Source organism: Saimiri boliviensis, chromosome 12 (assembly GCF_048565385.1).
Source record: "Saimiri boliviensis isolate mSaiBol1 chromosome 12, mSaiBol1.pri, whole genome shotgun sequence".
Lineage (NCBI taxonomy): Eukaryota > Metazoa > Chordata > Mammalia > Primates > Cebidae > Saimiri > Saimiri boliviensis.
The window spans coordinates 110,974,685-110,990,942 of NC_133460.1; the positions used below are offsets into that span (position 1 = coordinate 110,974,685).

The 16,258-nt window shown below is 52.2% G+C and overlaps 1 protein-coding gene and 1 long non-coding RNA gene across 4 annotated transcripts in view; one reads left to right on the plus strand and one right to left on the minus strand.

Annotated features, from left to right (window-relative positions):
- The window catches only part of LOC141580665 (uncharacterized), a 99,264-nt gene extending 86,106 nt beyond the window's left edge, over positions 1-13,158 (minus strand). Inside the window, exon 1 of the long non-coding RNA XR_012512965.1 lies at positions 12,730-13,158. This is a non-coding gene — a long non-coding RNA (uncharacterized LOC141580665). The remainder of the gene's footprint in view (positions 1-12,729) is intronic.
- Positions 13,159-13,275: 117 nt separating this feature from the next.
- Positions 13,276-16,258, plus strand: part of DOCK1 (dedicator of cytokinesis 1) — a 535,347-nt gene continuing 532,364 nt past the window's right edge. For 2 of the 3 annotated variants that reach the window (XM_039465108.2, XM_039465109.2), the window contains exon 1: positions 13,276-13,433. In XM_039465108.2, the coding sequence (XP_039321042.1) occupies positions 13,388-13,433 (46 nt within the window). In that variant the 5' untranslated portion in view covers positions 13,276-13,387. The remainder of the gene's footprint in view (positions 13,434-16,258) is intronic. The other variant, XM_074383077.1, reaches the window with a different exon arrangement.

Here is a 16,258-nt window from a genome sequence, read left to right on the forward strand (position 1 = left end):
ACACACAACACATAAACATACACATACACAACATACTACATACACAACACACACACATCATACACCACATACCACTCACCCACATGCACACACCACAGAGACATACACTATAACACGCACCACACACACCCACAACATACCACTTAGCACACAAGACACCATAACACACAACACCCCACACATACATACACACCATGCACACACACAAACCTAACACACACACACACACACACACACCATGCACACACACAAACCTAACACACACACACACACACACACACACACACACACACACAGAGGAGATTTTCCCTATAATGCAGTTTCATTTTCTCCCTGGCATTTACCAGCTGCCAAGATCTGGCTGATCTGTTTGTTCACTGGTTTATTTCCTGTCCCCCATTGGAGGACAAGTGCCCTCAGAGCAGGCATCCTTCCATTGCCATCTCCTGAACCTCTGGAATACCACCAGATTCCAAGAGGCATTTAGGGAACCAGAAGTTGTAGGGAGGCCCCTGACCTTCGCGGTCACCATCCCACTCCCATCCTCTCAAGTCCTCACCATCTCCCTTTACAAATCCCAGAACCCGGGGCATGTGCTGAGCAGCAAAACTCAGGGATGGGATTCCTTTCACCCAGGCCTCATCAGTCTGGGGAACCTCTCTTCCCCTCCCTGATTTAGCAAACACCCTCCCTTTGTACCTACCAGACACTGGCCTCTGTCTTTCCCAATGTCATAGCTTAGTGTCTCCACAGGAGATGGGAAACCTTGCTGACAGGTGCTTTGAGAGCATGTGCTGAAGAAAAGGGCATGGAGGAAGCAGCAGGCCAGGACACCAGGGCAAGAAGTGGTGTCCCTGGACACAGAACAGCCTCCCCTGATCCTGGAGACCCCTGGAGCAGGAAAAGCCCCACCAAGCTGTCCCACCCGCAGGCAAGAAGTCGGCGTTTAGTGCCTTTGTGCCCATCAGTCAATGGCCTCAGCCTGGGGTGGGTGGAGCTGAGCTCCCATCTAGCCAAGGCAAGATCTGCCGAGGTGGGCAGCCAATGCTCACTGTGGCTGAGGATGCTGCCGTGGCAGGGAGTTACCTGGGCAGGCTACACGGGCTTCCACCTGTACGTTTTTAGGTTCATACAAACACCCAAAGGCCTGTGGACATCAAGCATCCTCTGCTTCCTGCGGAGAAAGCCCCTGGAGGGGAGGAAATACTGAGGGGGCAACCCTGTCCCAGTGAAGCACCAGCGAAATCTGCAGCCCAAATTGGTATCTCACATCTCATGCATTAGAAGCCATGTTCAATACATGTTAGTTCCTAGCTACAGGCGTGCACACTACAGCAGGGAATGAAGAGGCCTGGGCTCCCCACCTGCTCTCCCAACCCAAAGCCAACCCTGCAGGCTCAGCAGCCTTGTCCGCTCAGCTACCTATGGGGTGCTCAGTCCAGAGAACAGGATCGAGGGAACCCCTTTTCCCTGCAGCGCCTCTGCTCTGCAACAGACTCTTACAAGCAGCAGGAGAGCGCGGAGCTATAGATTTTATAGCCTTAGGAAGTTCCATTCAAGTGGTGCTGTTCTCACAGCATTTCTTCATTACTATTTTTACTTGTGGAAAGAAAATCAAGCATGCCTAAAATACACCAAGAGCACCTGTTTCATAAACCTGTTTTATTCCACTGATTAAAAAAAAAAAAAAAAGAATGAACTTCAGAAAATGGAGAATGCTTTTAAAATCTGGATTCATCCTGAATAGGAACTCTACACATCATGTAATTATTAGACAAGTTAAATAGTTTGAAATTCTAATTTTTATAACATTATCACAATCTGGTATGTGTCACAAGTCAGCCCTGGAAGACATTCATGGGTCCACCTGGGGGTGGGGCGGGGGTCCTCATAACGCAGATATCAAGTGGAGTGCGGCAGATGCTGAAAGAATTCCTTCCAAAGCCTGCCCCAGAGGGAGTCGAATCCAATGGGAGGGCCTGATCTCTTACCTGCAGCCATGTCAGACGGGCAGCCAGGAGGGCCCAGGCACTGTTTTGTTCAAGGTTTATCTCCCTGTATCCAGAGCTCTGAGACTGCGCTGGGGTCCAGCATGTGCCTGACCCTCTCTTGGTCCCTGCCATGGCCAAACCCCTAGATGCAGGCATCCCCCAGCCCTGCTGCCTTGGCCATGTGCTCCTTATCTGATTGGAACCCCTCTCTTCATGGCCTTACCCCTCCAATCCAGCAGAACACACTTTCTAGCACATGGCTTTGTCAAGCGTGCCACTTTCTGCTTAAAACTCTCTCCTGGCTCTGCCTGCTCCTAAGACAGAATCCAGATATGTTAGCCTGGCTGCCAGACCCTTCAGGGTGGATGCTTCCACGCCGACCCTGTGAATGGTCCTCTCTAGAGACTGCAGGTACATGCTGTGAACATACATACGTGTATGCACACACGTGTACACATGCTCATGCATGTACACATGCACAGCTTCCTACTGCCAGTCTGTGCCTGTGCTGTTCCTTGCTGTTTCTTCCTCCCCACAGGTGCTTTTTCTTCTCTGCTCTTTCATTCATTTATTATTTCTGCAACCCCATTACTGCTGCAGGGCTGGGCCTCTATAGACTGCTCCCTTGCAAACTCCTCCCATGTCCCCTTCAGGGAATGTGTTCTCTTTCTGGGTCCACGAGGGGGCGTAGTTCCAAGGGCAAGAACTTCCCAGCACCATGCCCCCACTCCCATCTCTCTCCATCTGGGAGATTTAAAGGCTTCTCCTTTAATTTTCGTGGGCTCGGGAAGAATCAAAAGTCAATCACTCCAGCGGAAGTTCTTAGGAACTCCTTTCATTGGAATTTCTTCCAGGATAAATTCCCCTGCTCCTTCACCCACACCGGACTTCCAGCTTTCTGGAATCCTCTCCCACATAGTGGGAGCCCTCTTTCCCCTCCTGGTTTTCCCACTCTGGGAACCCTTCTCACTCAGTGTGAGAGCGGCTTTTCTTTCTCTCACTCAGTACAAGTGCTAACTGTTTCTCTCTCCTTCTCCTTTTCCTCTCTCTACCTAAATAAATCACTTGCTCCAAACTTTGACTTTGCAAGCACACTGTGTTGTGGTCTCCTCTCCCATTCTTGAGAGAGTGACAGACCAAGAACCTGAAGAAACATCCTCTCCGGGGAGAGCTGAGGGGGTCCCCCGAACCCCAACAGCTTCTCTGCTCCGCAGCCCTGCCTATCTTTCGGGCAACAGCCCTACAGAGAGCATAGTGTCCGCGGTATGGGACTGGAGAGGATCTGAAGGGTGCACATGAATGAGCACTTCTTTCTTTGGGTAGTGAGGCCTTTAGTTTTTGTGATCTTCAATTTGTGGCAAGTTATACTGGTTCTCCTTTCTAAAAACAACTTATTTTTTTTCATTTTAAGAAAAATAGTGCAAAGTGATATTGGATGTGCCCAAAGTCCTTCAGGTGCTGGAACAGAGGCTGGTTTTCAGACACACGGACCCAGCAGTATCTACTTGCATGTAAACCTTTCCACGTAGCTCTTTTCCTAGTCTGTTGTTTCCTCTGGACCAGGGGCTCCCAGGGAACAGAAACATCTCTTGGCCATCACTCTGTCCCGAAGGCCTGCAATGCCCAGCACTCAGTGCACTGTACACTCAGTTCCTGCCCGAGCTGGGCCTGGTGTGCTCCTCAGCCTCCTGCTGGGCCTGGGTGTGCATCTGGCCTGGCCCAAAAGTGACTTCCTCATTGCCTGTGGTCTGGTTCTGGCCCCTGGATGACAGCCAACCAGGGAACAGTGTGTTTACCTGCCTGCATCTGGCTGTGGTCCTGCCTCACATTCTGGGGACCTCACCGCTGTCCTTGGCTCTCCTGGGTGGCTCTGCAGTTCCTGATTCAGGGCCCAGCCGTGGAACCTGGAAGACAGAGCCCACTCACGGGTTTATGAATGTACCTGAAAGTCCCTGGCATGTTCTCTTCTGGGAAAAGGTCTGGAAGAGGGTGCCCTGTGATGCTTATTTTCAGGTGGCTTGTCCAGGTTCAAAGAAACGTTAATTGGAATTGCTATGTATTCTCTACTGTCATTCAGCAGCTCCCGTACGTGGGACAGATCAGCCAGTCCCCAGGGCAGGGGACTTGGGCTTGTATCTCTCTGTGCCATACACAGCTCCTGCAGCACCCAGAAGGGAGGCTGAGTTGCTCAGGACTCCAACTAATTCACTCCTTCCTTCCTTTCTTTAGGGTAAATGAATCATTCATTCAACAAACATATTAACTCATTTCCTAGAGTCCAGTTTGTTTCCTGCGCAGTCTGTCTTCCCCACTGCCACCAGCTGAGCTTCCAAAGGCATCGTTTCAGATTGTGCTACTCCTTGGGCTTGGCGATCTCAGCCCCCAACCCTCTGGCCCCATATCCTGACACTCACTGTCCACCCACCCCCATCCTCCAGTCCCAGGCACTGAGCACTTTGCCATCATGGAGCGTTCCTTCTACCTGGAATGACGTGTTTCCATCACATCCACCCTTGCCCCAGAGGTCGCCTCTTGGTCCACTTTCCCCATTTCCTCCAGCTGGAAGGAGTTTCTGTTTCTTCTGGACACTCTTAAGCTTGCAGTTACATCTGAGGGGGAAAGGTGTGGGTTTGTGTGTTGGAGCCCCTTGAATGACGTCTTCGGAGCCTGCCCCCAGTGTGCCTTCTGAGGTATCAGCAGAGCCTTGGGATGCATGGAAGGTCTGGCTCACAGCAGGCACTCATCCAGACTCTTTGGCAGTAACTGGGGAGATTGGCATGTTCACAAGGACCCTCCTGGGTAAAGGAATCAGGCTCCAAAGAGGAAGCTGCCGCAACCGTGGTTTGAACCTTCAGCCCGGAGTATGGCTGTGGCCCCCATCTTGTCCTTAGCCTTTGGGATGGCTCTGGGTAAGGATGTATGACAGAGGGCAGCCTCGCAGCTCCTGTGCAGGAGACTGCAAAAAGTCAGCAAGGAGAAATGCCAGCCATGTTTACTGAGCACCTATGATGTACCGAATCTTTCCAACCATCCTACAAAGCAAGGATTAGTTCAGAATTGGAAACTGAGGCTGAGATAGGTTAACCCACCTTAACCTCATTTAAGGTGTTATGATTAGGAGGTGGCTGAATCTGGCGCCTGCTGACATCTGCTTGACCCAAGCCCTGCAATCTTACATAGTCGTGGCTTTTTTCTACTGTTAGTGCCTAAACTTAGTTCAAATTTTTATTTAAAAAAAGGTCACGCGTGCCTCGTATAACTGAAAAGTCCAGAGAAGAGAGTTTCTCGTTCCTTCAGGTCCATCAGAAACTCTACACTTGAGTCAATGGATGGGTCCCTGAATTAAGCACCGGGCCAAGAACAATGGCATTCACTGATTGCCGGGATGTGGGTCATGAGACAACCCCCAGTGCGCAGTTGGGAGGGTGTGTCCTTCCTGAACTTTATGTACTGGGAGTAGGGGAGGGTGGATGTATTAGCTTCCTGGAGCTTCTAGAATAGAATATCACAGACTAAAAGGCTTAAATGACATAAATTATTTTCTCACAGTTCTGGAGGCTGGAGGTCTGAGATCAAGTTGTGGGCAGGTCTGGTTTCCTCTGAGGCCTCTCTCCTTGGCTTTTAGATGGCCATCTTCTCCTCACATGGTCTGTATGTGCGTGTAGCCCTGGTGTCTCTATGTGATTACAAATTTCCTCTTCTTTTTCATTTGTAGAGACAGGGTCTTACCTGGCCTCAAGTGATCCTCCCACCTTGGCCTCCCGAAGTGCTTGGATTACAATTGTGAGCCGCCATGCCCAGCCCTAAATTTCCTTTGCTTTGTAAGGACATCAGTCAGACTGGATTAGGCCTCATAAAACGACCTCATTTTTCCTTAATGACCTCTTTCAAGGCCCTGTCTCCAAAATATAGTCACGCTCTCAGGTACTGGGGATTAGAACTTTAATATATGAATTTTGGGGAGACATCGTTCAGCCCGTAACAGTGGATCCCCAAAGAACAATCATGATGATGTTACCCAAAAGATGAGTGAGTGGGGACACACAGTCCCAGTAGACAGCCACTGTAATTCACGGAGCTCAGAACAGTAGCAACAGTGAGTGCTCCCAACCAGAGATAGGAAGGAGCACTCTGCCTAAATTTAAAAGGAACCAAGAATACCACAATTTGCTGGCTCAGAGATCATCTACACCAATCCCACATGACAATCACAGCTCCCATGAAAGCACTGGCTTGGGCTTTCATGGCCTCTGGCCTCTGTATTTTTCCTTATTATGTTCCTGATTTCCTTCATGTCTCTGGTCACATAGAGTATATTTGCAACAGTTTTCAGGCCTCTGTCTGCTAATTCCATCATCCTTGTCATTTCTGTATTTGTTTCTACTGACTTCTTCCCCTGGTTGGGGGCCACATTTTCTGGCATCTTTGCAAGGCTAGTAATTTTTGACTGGATGCTAGACATCGTGATTTTACATTGTTGGGTGCTGGATTCCAATGCATTCTTTTAAACACTGCTGGACTTTGTTCCAGAATGCAGCAAGTAACTTGACCTCAGCTTCATTTTCTTGAGCTGGCTTTTAAGTATTATTACTTATCAGAATAGCGTTTGGTTTAAAGCTGTGATCTTTTGGAGGACTTTGCCTGATATATCGTGAGGTGTTCCCACACGGGCTGGAAGAAACATTAAGTAATCCATGAGCTTTCTGAATTATTCCAGGCCTTGTGTACTCTGGTGTTCTTTCTGCTGCCAGTCTCATGGAGCTTTACAGCCGCCACAGATGCAGAGATCAGCATTCAGAGACTCAGCGAGGCCCTTCTGCAGAACTCTGCTGTTCTCTCTTTGGGTGGGCAGCTCCCTCATCCTGGGTACTCTGACTGGCAAATCTTAGTGACTTGGGTTCTCTGAACTCCATTATCTGCTCCCACTTCCGAGTTCAGTTGAGTTTTCCTTCCTGTAGGCACAGCCAAAACCCGCCTCCAGGAAGGAAGCTGGGCAACTGCGGGGTGCTCCTCATTAGTTTCCCTCCTTTTCAGAGATCACAGTCCTGCACTGGCTGATGTCCAGCAACAGAAAACCATTGTTTCATCTCTAGTCCTTACCTGGGTTAAGCTCTGCTACCATAATTTCATTAAGTCTTCGCAACACCCTAGAGGTCAGATGATCTTAAAAATGAGGAAGCTTCACCAGTCAGAATGGTAATTATTAAAAAGTCAAGAAACAGATGCTGGTGTGGCTGTGGAGAAATAGGAACTTTTACACTGTTGGTGGGAGTGTAAATGAGTTCACCCATTGTGGAAGACAGTGTGGTGATTCCTCAAGGATCTAGAACCAAAAAATACCATTTGACTTAGCAATCCCATTACTGGGTATATACTCAAGAGAATATAAATCATTTTACTATAAAGACACATGTACACATATGTTTACTGCAGCACTATTTACAATATCAAAGACAGGGAACCAACCCAAATGCTTATCAATGAAAGACTGGATGAAGAAAATGTGGTGCATATACACCATGGAATACTATGCAGCCATAAAAAAGAATGAGATCATATCCTTTGCAGAGACATGAATGAAACTGGAAGCTATCATCCTCAACAAACCAACACAAGAAGAGAAAAACCAAACACCACATTGTCACTCATAAGTGGGAGTAGAACAATAAGAACATGTGGACATGGTGGGCGGAGGGAAAGAAAACACCAGGGACTGTGTGTGGGGGTGGGGTGCGCCAAGGGGAAGGAGAGAATTAAAACAAATACCTAATGCACATGGAGCTTAAAATCTAGATGACAAGCTGACAGATGCAGCAAACCACCGTGGCACACGCATACTGATCTAACAAACCTGCACACGCAGCACCTGTATACTGGAACTTAAAGTAAAAATTAAAAAAATAATTAAAAAAAAGAGAGAAAACAAAATGTAGAGTCGCTAGGTAACTGTCTCAGAGTCAGACAGCTACCAAGGTCTTGATCACATCTGTTTGTATGAACGCTCTCTGGCACTGTCCTGGACCCTGAGGCCCAGAGGTTGGAGGTCTGAGAGCATCCAGGCTCCAGGGACAAGGCCTGGCAACCAATATCCAGGCCTCCTCCCACTTCAGAATCCTCCTGCAGACGTCCTGGCCCCCAGATCCAAAGCTCGTTTATTTGTGTACACAGTATGGGAAGGACTGCTTGGTCTGCATTTAGAGTCACTGCCACATCTGCTCATAAGGCACACTGATACAGCACACAGCATTCTCTATTTAATAGCATATTTGCTCGACGAAACTGATTGAAATTTAACACCTAAGGTCTACCTTAATGATCTTCTTGGAGAATGGTGAGCAGTGCACCTGGAGTGTGGAGGCAGAGTCCAGGTGATTAGAGTGAAGCCAGTCAAGGTGACTGCTTGTCAACTGATTTTTCGGTCATAGGCTCCTCCTTCCCCCACTTTGACTTTATTTTACAAAACAAATGTCAAACATGGAGAAAAATGTAGAAAGATGAAACACGCATAGACCCATACCTAGAATGAGCAATTTTTCTTCATCTTGTTTATTCCTATAGTATTTTAAAGTAAATAACAAACGCAATGATGGTTCACTTCTAAATACTCCAGCACGCATCTCTAAAATTTATGGATCTTTCCCCACGTAACCACGATAACAACTATTATTACACTTAACAAAATAAATTTTTTAAAAAAAATATCATCTAATACCAGCCCACAGTTCAAACCACCTCTTATGCTTGACATTTTTTAGTGCTGGATAATTAAAAGCAGTTTCCAATCAAGGATAACACAATGCATTTAAATGTTATATTTCTTATATCTTTTAAAATCTAGAACAGTTCTTCTCCACTGGCCCCTTCTTGCTCTATAATATCGACTATTGAAGAGACCAGACTACTACCTGAAAGAATATCCCACCTTCTGACTTTGTTTCACTCTTTCTTTTTTTTTTTTTGAGATGGAATTTCACTCTTGTTGCCCAGGCTGGAGTGCAATGGCATGCTCTCTGCAACCTCTGCCTCCCAGGTTCAAGCCTGTCTCCTGCCTCAGCCTCCTGAGTTGCTGGGATTACAGCTGCCTGCCACCATGCCCAGATAACTTTTGTATTTTCAGTAGAGAGGGGGTTTCACCATGTTAGCCAGACTAGTCTCGAACTCCTGACTTCAGGTGATCTGCCCATCTTGGCCTCGCAAAGTGCTGGGATTACAGGCATGAGCCACCGTGCCTTGCCTGTTTCACTGTATTTCTTAATGATATTCCTCAACCTCTTCTATTTCCTGTAACTTATTCCTCAATCCCTTCTATTTCCTATAAACTGGAAGTTGGGTATAAAGTCTTGAATACATACTTTTGGGCTGTGTGGCACTGTGTATTGTGACCACATGCCTGGTCGTCCAATATGATGCCCAGATCTGCCACTGGAACCAAGAGGCAGTGGGCCTGGACCTTGCTGCAAGATGGTGTTCCTCCCCTTTCAAAGGGCAAGCAATCTGTAGTCAGGCCCCTTTTCCTGCATAAAATCTTCACATCCCTGCTCCATTCTCATCTGTCCCTCTCAACTGAGAAACATGCCCCACTGACTCACTGTGCCTCCTGGTACCTCCACCAGGCAAGATTTTGGTGAGTTTACCTCCTGAATTTGCAGCGCAAATGTGCGAAATTTTTTTGAATTAAACAAATTAAGACTGTAATTTTCAAGATTTAAAACTTTAAAACTGTAATACTGATGATATTCTTCATGGCTCCAAAGCAAGATTCTGTGGAATCTTGGAGGAGGGGGATCACTGCTCTGAAATCCCAGGGATGGGCAGCACTGGCCTACTGAGAACCTCAGCATTCCTGGGTTGGCCACACTCGTAAGCATGACACAGACCCAAGTCCTGCGTGATGCCTGGGAGGGCAACTGAGACCTGTGGTCCAGCCACACTGACTCAGGAGGTAAAAACACCAACAGGCACAACCTCCAGGGCTCCTGGAGTCAGAGACGAAGCCAATCCTGAGCTTATGCAACCATGGGACAGTGAGCCAGGGCCATGGGCTTGATTTAGAGCCACAAGATGAGACCAGCGCCCGAGCAGCCTGGGGATGCTGATGAATCCTCTCAGAGCTTCAAGGACTATGGCCACAGGTACACCTCAGCCAAACTTGGACACATGTTGCAATCAAGAGACTGAAGCCACAATGACAAAAACCCAGCCCTGGTCCACCTAGAGTCGGTTTTGTTTGTTTGTTTGTTTTTTTGGGATGGAGTCTCACTCTGTTGCCCAGGCTGGAGTGCAGCAGTGCAATCTTGGTTCACTGCAAACTTTGCCTCGTGGTTTCAAGCAATTCTCCTGCCTCAGCCTCCTGAGAAGCTAAGACTAAAGGCGTGAACCATCACACGCAGCTAATTTTTGTATTTCTTGTGGAGACAGGGTTTCTGTTAAACCTCTGTTTGGACAGGCTGACTTCGAGCTGCTGACCTCAAGCGATCCGCCTGCCTCAGCTCCCCCAACACGCTAGGATTACAGGCGTGAGCCACCATGCCTGGCCCCACCTGGAGTTTTAAAATTCTGATTTATAAATTTATTATACGACAGTCTTCCAAAAGTATGCAAATCCTGCACTACACTTATTTATGCATTCAGTGAGTCACCTTTATCTGAGTGAAAGTGGTAACTGTTCTAGCAAATGTGAACCATGAGGTTATCAAAGAACCTGGAGGTAGTGTCAGATGAGGAAGCACATCTGACCACCATTACAATGTCTTACACATGCAGTCACATGTCCTCCTATTATCCTAATACTGACCTGCCAGGTTCATACTACAACCCTTAGTTTATATGTAGGAATATCAGAACCCCAAGGTTTAGAAACAGAATGGCCAGAAACAGGATGGCCACGCAGCCGGCCATGACAAGGCCAGGCCTCCCACGTCTACATAACTCTTAAGCTCCTGGCCATTCATTACAGTGCACCATCTCCAAATGCAGAATCACACAAACAGAATTGAAACTGGACACTAAAGAGAAGGCGAGTGTCACCAAAAGCTGTTTCCCAGGCTTCTTTGCAGAATCCCAAATTCCTAGCAAGATCACTAAGGCCCTGCTTCTACCTCAGCAGCCTCAATTTATGTCACTTTGCTGTTGTTCCCTATGCTTCCGCCATCTGGCCTCTCGGTGCTTTGAAGGAGTGGTGTTCCGTCCTACCCCAGGGCCTCTGCACGTGCTGTTCCTGTTCCACTTCACCTAGCTGGTTTCTGCTTATCCTTAAAGTCTGGGTTTATTTTTTTTTTTTTTCTGAGACACAGTCTAACTTTGTCACCAGGCTGGAGTGCAGTGGTGTGACATATTGGCTCACCACAACCCCCCCTCCCAGATTCAAGTGATTCTACTGCCTCAGCCTCCTAAGTAGCTGGGATTACAGACATGGCCACCACACCTGGCTAATTTTTGTATTTTAGTAGCGATGGGGTTTCACCATGTTGGCCAGATGGTCCTGGATCCCTTGACCTCGTCATTCGCCTGCCTCGGCCTCCCAAAGTGCTGGGATTATAGGCATGAGCCACCACGCCCGCCATCTGGGTTTATCTTATTTCCTCAAGAAAGTCCTCCCTGTTCTAGAGCAGGTCAGGCCACCATGTCTTTTATCATAGAGTATCCTACTTCTCCTGGACAGCACCTTCACAGATGCTTCTCCTTCAAGGAGTCAGGTTACCAGGCTGCCCCCATAGCGCCTGAGGCCCTGAGGTTTCTGGTTTCCACAGAGAGCTTCAAGTGCATGCTGTGTGTGTGTGAGCCTGGCCACTTCCCCTGTGGGATTTCAGTTCCTTATCAGTAAAACAGTGCCCGTGGCTTTCCATGAAAGTGGGGTTGACTTATGAAAATGCTCAGGTCCCAGTTATCCTCTTGAACGCGGCAGGTTCCCTCTAACCCACAAAAATTGAAAAGCTCCTCTGCCATTCCCAAATGCTTATTTCATCTGCATTCTGGGTGGTCCCTAGGGCAGGTGGTAGGCATTCTCTACCGAAGGATGATGGCCCACCTAGCCCTTCCCACAGAGCCTGCAGGTGTCCCAGTCCTGGCCCTTCCCACGCACCCTGCGGGTGTCCCAGTCCTGCTATTCAGCACTGTCCCTAACCCACAGAACCGCCTTCTTTTTCTGACCTTCGTTCCTCCAATCGAAGGAGGCCCGAGACCTACTGCAGTTGTCTCCGTGTCTTGGGAGAGAAGCTACCCCATTAATGAACCATGAGAGAATACATCCCCCTAATGTGCCATGAAACCAAGTTTATTCCATTTAAAGGGCCGCCTTCATTCGGAGGCTTTGTCCATTTCTTGGTTTTAGCCTCTCTTCTTTTCGGAAATTGCCGTAAAAATAAATAGGTGTGTGTTGCTTTAACTTTTTCCTTGGAGAAATCTGAAGCCCCTACCTTTTACTGGCATGGGAAACAACAGAGCCTGAGAAGAACTCCCACCAGGGGCGAGGATGCCGTTCCTGAGCCCCACGCGTGGTCTGGGCTTTCCTTTCCCTGCCTCCCTCTCCGCCCCACTTCAGCTGATCCGAGTCCCACAACTATTGCAGTACTCGCTTCTGCAAGCCCAGCTGGGCTGAGGTTTCCGCGGCTGCTTCCTCCCGGCCTCTCTGGAAAACTCCACTCATTCAGCACCCAAGCAAGAGGCCACCTGTTGGGAACGCACTCCCTCGCAGCCTCGTGCCCCCTCTTTCCACCCCACTTGCGTGTCTGGCACTTACCTGTGCTGTTACCCGACGCGGCCCTTTTCCCACCTGCCAGCCGGCCGGTGCGGCGCTCCCAGGACACTCGGGCAATGGGTGGGCGGGTATCAGGCAATGTTTGTCGAATGAATGAACGAGCCACGTGCTCAGGACAGCCCTTCCCAGGGCCTCGGCCGGTTGGTTCTGCTCCGGGACTCTCCACCAGGGAGAAATCCGAGCTGGGGACCTCGCACCACCAGGCTCCGGCCTGAGCCCGCGCCGGGCAGGCCGCCCGTCTCCTACAACGCGCAGAAGCCCCGGCCCGTCCCGCCCCCCAGGGCGCACCCCTCTCGCGGCGTGACCGCCAGTCCCGGGAGCTCCCGGGACCCAGGAGACACCCGCGGAGGTACCAGGGTGCGGGGCGCGCGGGGGCCGAGGAAGGGGCGCCCCGGCGGCCGCGGGGTCCGGGCGGAGGGTCCGGGCCGAGGGCGGGAGCAGAGTCCGCGGCCGTCCCGCCTCCCGCCGGCGCTCCCGGCCTTTCCCATCCGGCCCGCGACGCTCCGCCCGCCCCGTCCCACATGACGCCGCCTCCGCCGCAAACTTTTTCCTCCCCATCCTGTCGCGGCTCGAAAGGAATGGAAAATGGCGGCCTAGACGCGGAGTTTCCTGCCCGACCCGCGGCGGCTCCGGCGGCGCCATGACGCGCTGGGTGCCCACCAAGCGCGAGGAGAAGTACGGCGTGGGTGAGCAGCGCCGCCGCCGCGCCTCTCGCCCCGAGCCCGGGCTCCGGAAGGGGGGGCGGGAGCGCCTGTTGCCGCCGTCCCGGGCGGCCGCCGGGCCGGGGAGAGGCGCTTCTTCCGCCCGCGCCCGCGCCGCCGCCGCCCCGCGCGCACTGCTCGGCGCCCCCGGCCGCCCCGGTTCGAGCCCCCGGCCGCGCCCGCTCCAGGCCCGGGCATCCGGGCCCCGGACACACTGGGGTGGGGTGGGAATGGGGGCGGGCGCGTCCCTCCCCAGGGGATCCCCTCCGGCGCCCGCTCCTCGGGACCCCCGCGGCGGAGCCCCCGGGTGGCCCCGACTCCCCGGCTCCGGCTGCTGCCACCGGCGCGTTTGGGCCCGGCAGGGAAGCCCGGGGGTCACTGTCCCGCGGTGGCTTCGGCTTCTTGGATGAACTTGCGTCCCGCGTCCTGGCGCTGGGTAGGCGGGCTCAGGTCGGCGCGGTCGGAGCGGAGAATTCCGCCCTTTCCCGGCTGGGAGGAGCGCGCGGGACCCGGGCGGCCGGCGCCCCCAGCCCCTCGGAGGTCTTGCCGGGGACCGTGTGGGACCTCGCGGAGAAGGCGAGCGGCCGAGCGCCCCGGCGGCCCCGGGAGAGCGGGGGCCTTGTTTTTCGCTCCGCGGCTCTTTGTCGCTTCCGAGGGGGATGGAGGGAGTCGGGTTGCAAGTTTACGTTTCGGACCCAAGTGTGCATTCCAGAGAAGGAGGTTTTCCCTTGTGGGGGAGCAGACGGACCCTTCCTCCGGGGACCCGCATCCCGCGCCCCGGGGACCCGCCGCCGAGGCCTGTGGACGCCCACCTCCTCCGGACTTGCGTGCCCGGTCTCTGGCCCGGCGGTGGCTGCTGTCCTGCCCCCCGGGGTCCGGGATCTTCCCAGCTGGTTTTCAGGCTTGCTTTCCCTGTCCCACAATCCACAGGCGTCCTTGACCTCCTGCCTCCTCCAGGCCACGCGGCCAGACTGGGAAAATCTTTGGTGGTCTCGCCTCCCACAGCCCAGGCTGAGTCCTCTGAGGACACCGTCTCAGCAGAAGCCCTGAGCCCATTCTGTGCCTGGCCCGCGCTGGGCCTGCACTGGCAGTGACAGTGACTTGCCCGCCCCTCTGCTGATGTGGTTCGAATCCTGGCCCTCTGACTTTTGGGAAGCGTCCTGGCAGCTCTTGCCCCCGGGGCGCTCTCCTTTCTGTGAACAGTCGCTTCTCACGGCTAAGTGTCAGTGACTTAAAATGGGCCCTGACCGAGGAGCCGGCTGGACAGTGGCCATGGTGACAGTCCTGGGACAGCCCTGAGTCCCACCAGGCCTGTGCTTGGCTTGTTCCACGTGCAGGGAGGCATAGGGGGCCTCCTTGCTTCAGGACCATTGTGGCTGAGCTTCCTCCCCATCGCCCCATTTTGCAGATGAGATAATGGAGGCTCAGACACATTCACAGAAGTGCAGGAGAGCTATTCGGTCTGACTGCAGACTCAGGGTGTAACCGGCACCCTGTGTACCACTGAATGGATTCATTCTGGGGCACTTGGCATGTGCCTTCAGTCTGCATGGGAGGAGGGAGGTTTGGGGTGAAGATTCCAGCTGAGAATACTTGGGGTGTGGCAACAGTGGGGATCCCTGCGGTGGAGAGCCTCCTGGGGGAGTGTGTAGAGGAGAGAGCTGAGGACTGACTCCCAGGAACCTAGCACCAGCACACAGACAGGGAGGAGTAGCTGGACAGGTGGGAGAGGCAGGAGGCTGGCAGAGGAGCAGGCATCCCATGGCCCTGGCTTGCTGGGGAAGCAACTCAGGTGCCCATGGCCAGGGTGCAGTGGTGGCCATTGGCATGCAGTGGAGGCATTGGGGTGCAGTGGGGGCCATCAGGATGTGGTGGGTGCCATCGGGGTGCAGTGGGGGCTGTGAGGGTGCAGTGGGGACCATCGGGTTGTATTGGGGGCTGTGAGGGTGCAGTGGGGACCATCGGGGTGTAGTGGAGGCTGTGAGGGTGCAGTGGGGACCATCGGGGTGCAGTGTGGGCTGTGAGGGTGCAGTGGGGGCCATTGGGGTGTAGTGGGGGCTGTGAAGGTACAGTGGGGGCCATCGGGGTGCAGTGGGGGCTGTGAGGGTGCAGTGGGGGCCATCGGGGTGCAGTGGGGGCTGTGAGGGTGCAGTGGGGGCCATCAGGGTGCAGTAGGGGCTGTGAGGGTGCAGTGGGGGCCATCGGGGTGCAGTGGGGGCTGTGAGGGTGCAGTGGGGACCATCGGGGTGCAGTGGAGGCGGTGAGGATGCAGTGGGGGCCATCGGGGTGCAGTGGGGGCTGTGAGGGTACAGTGGGGGCCATTGGGGTGCAGTGGGGGCCATCAGGAGTGTAGTAGGGGCCATCACTGCTCCCATTCTACAAAGGCAAGGAAGAGGTGGATTGCTTGCCTGAGCTCACATCACTAGTAAGTTGTGCCTCCTGAATGTGAAGTGTGGGCACCCTGGGTTCAGCTGCCACGGTGTCCTATCCTTGCCTGCAGATGGGGATGGCTTCTCTTTGGGACACCACATTTTAAAGGAGACCTTTTTTTTCCCCTTCATCTGCTCCCAGGGTGACCTGGATGGTATCAGTGAGGATCCTATAGTGTAGCCGGATAGTCTGGAGAAGACCAAAAAGAACAGGAGAGCAGGGTCTCCTTGAGGAGGGGGCTGTGAGCCCTTGAGTCTTATACCTTCCAGAAGCTTCACCAGCAGTCATGGTAGTGATTTCTAACATCACATCTTTTGCTAATACTTTGGTTTTAAGAAAACTCCATGCTCGATTAAGAAAAAGTAAATTTTAAAAACTTA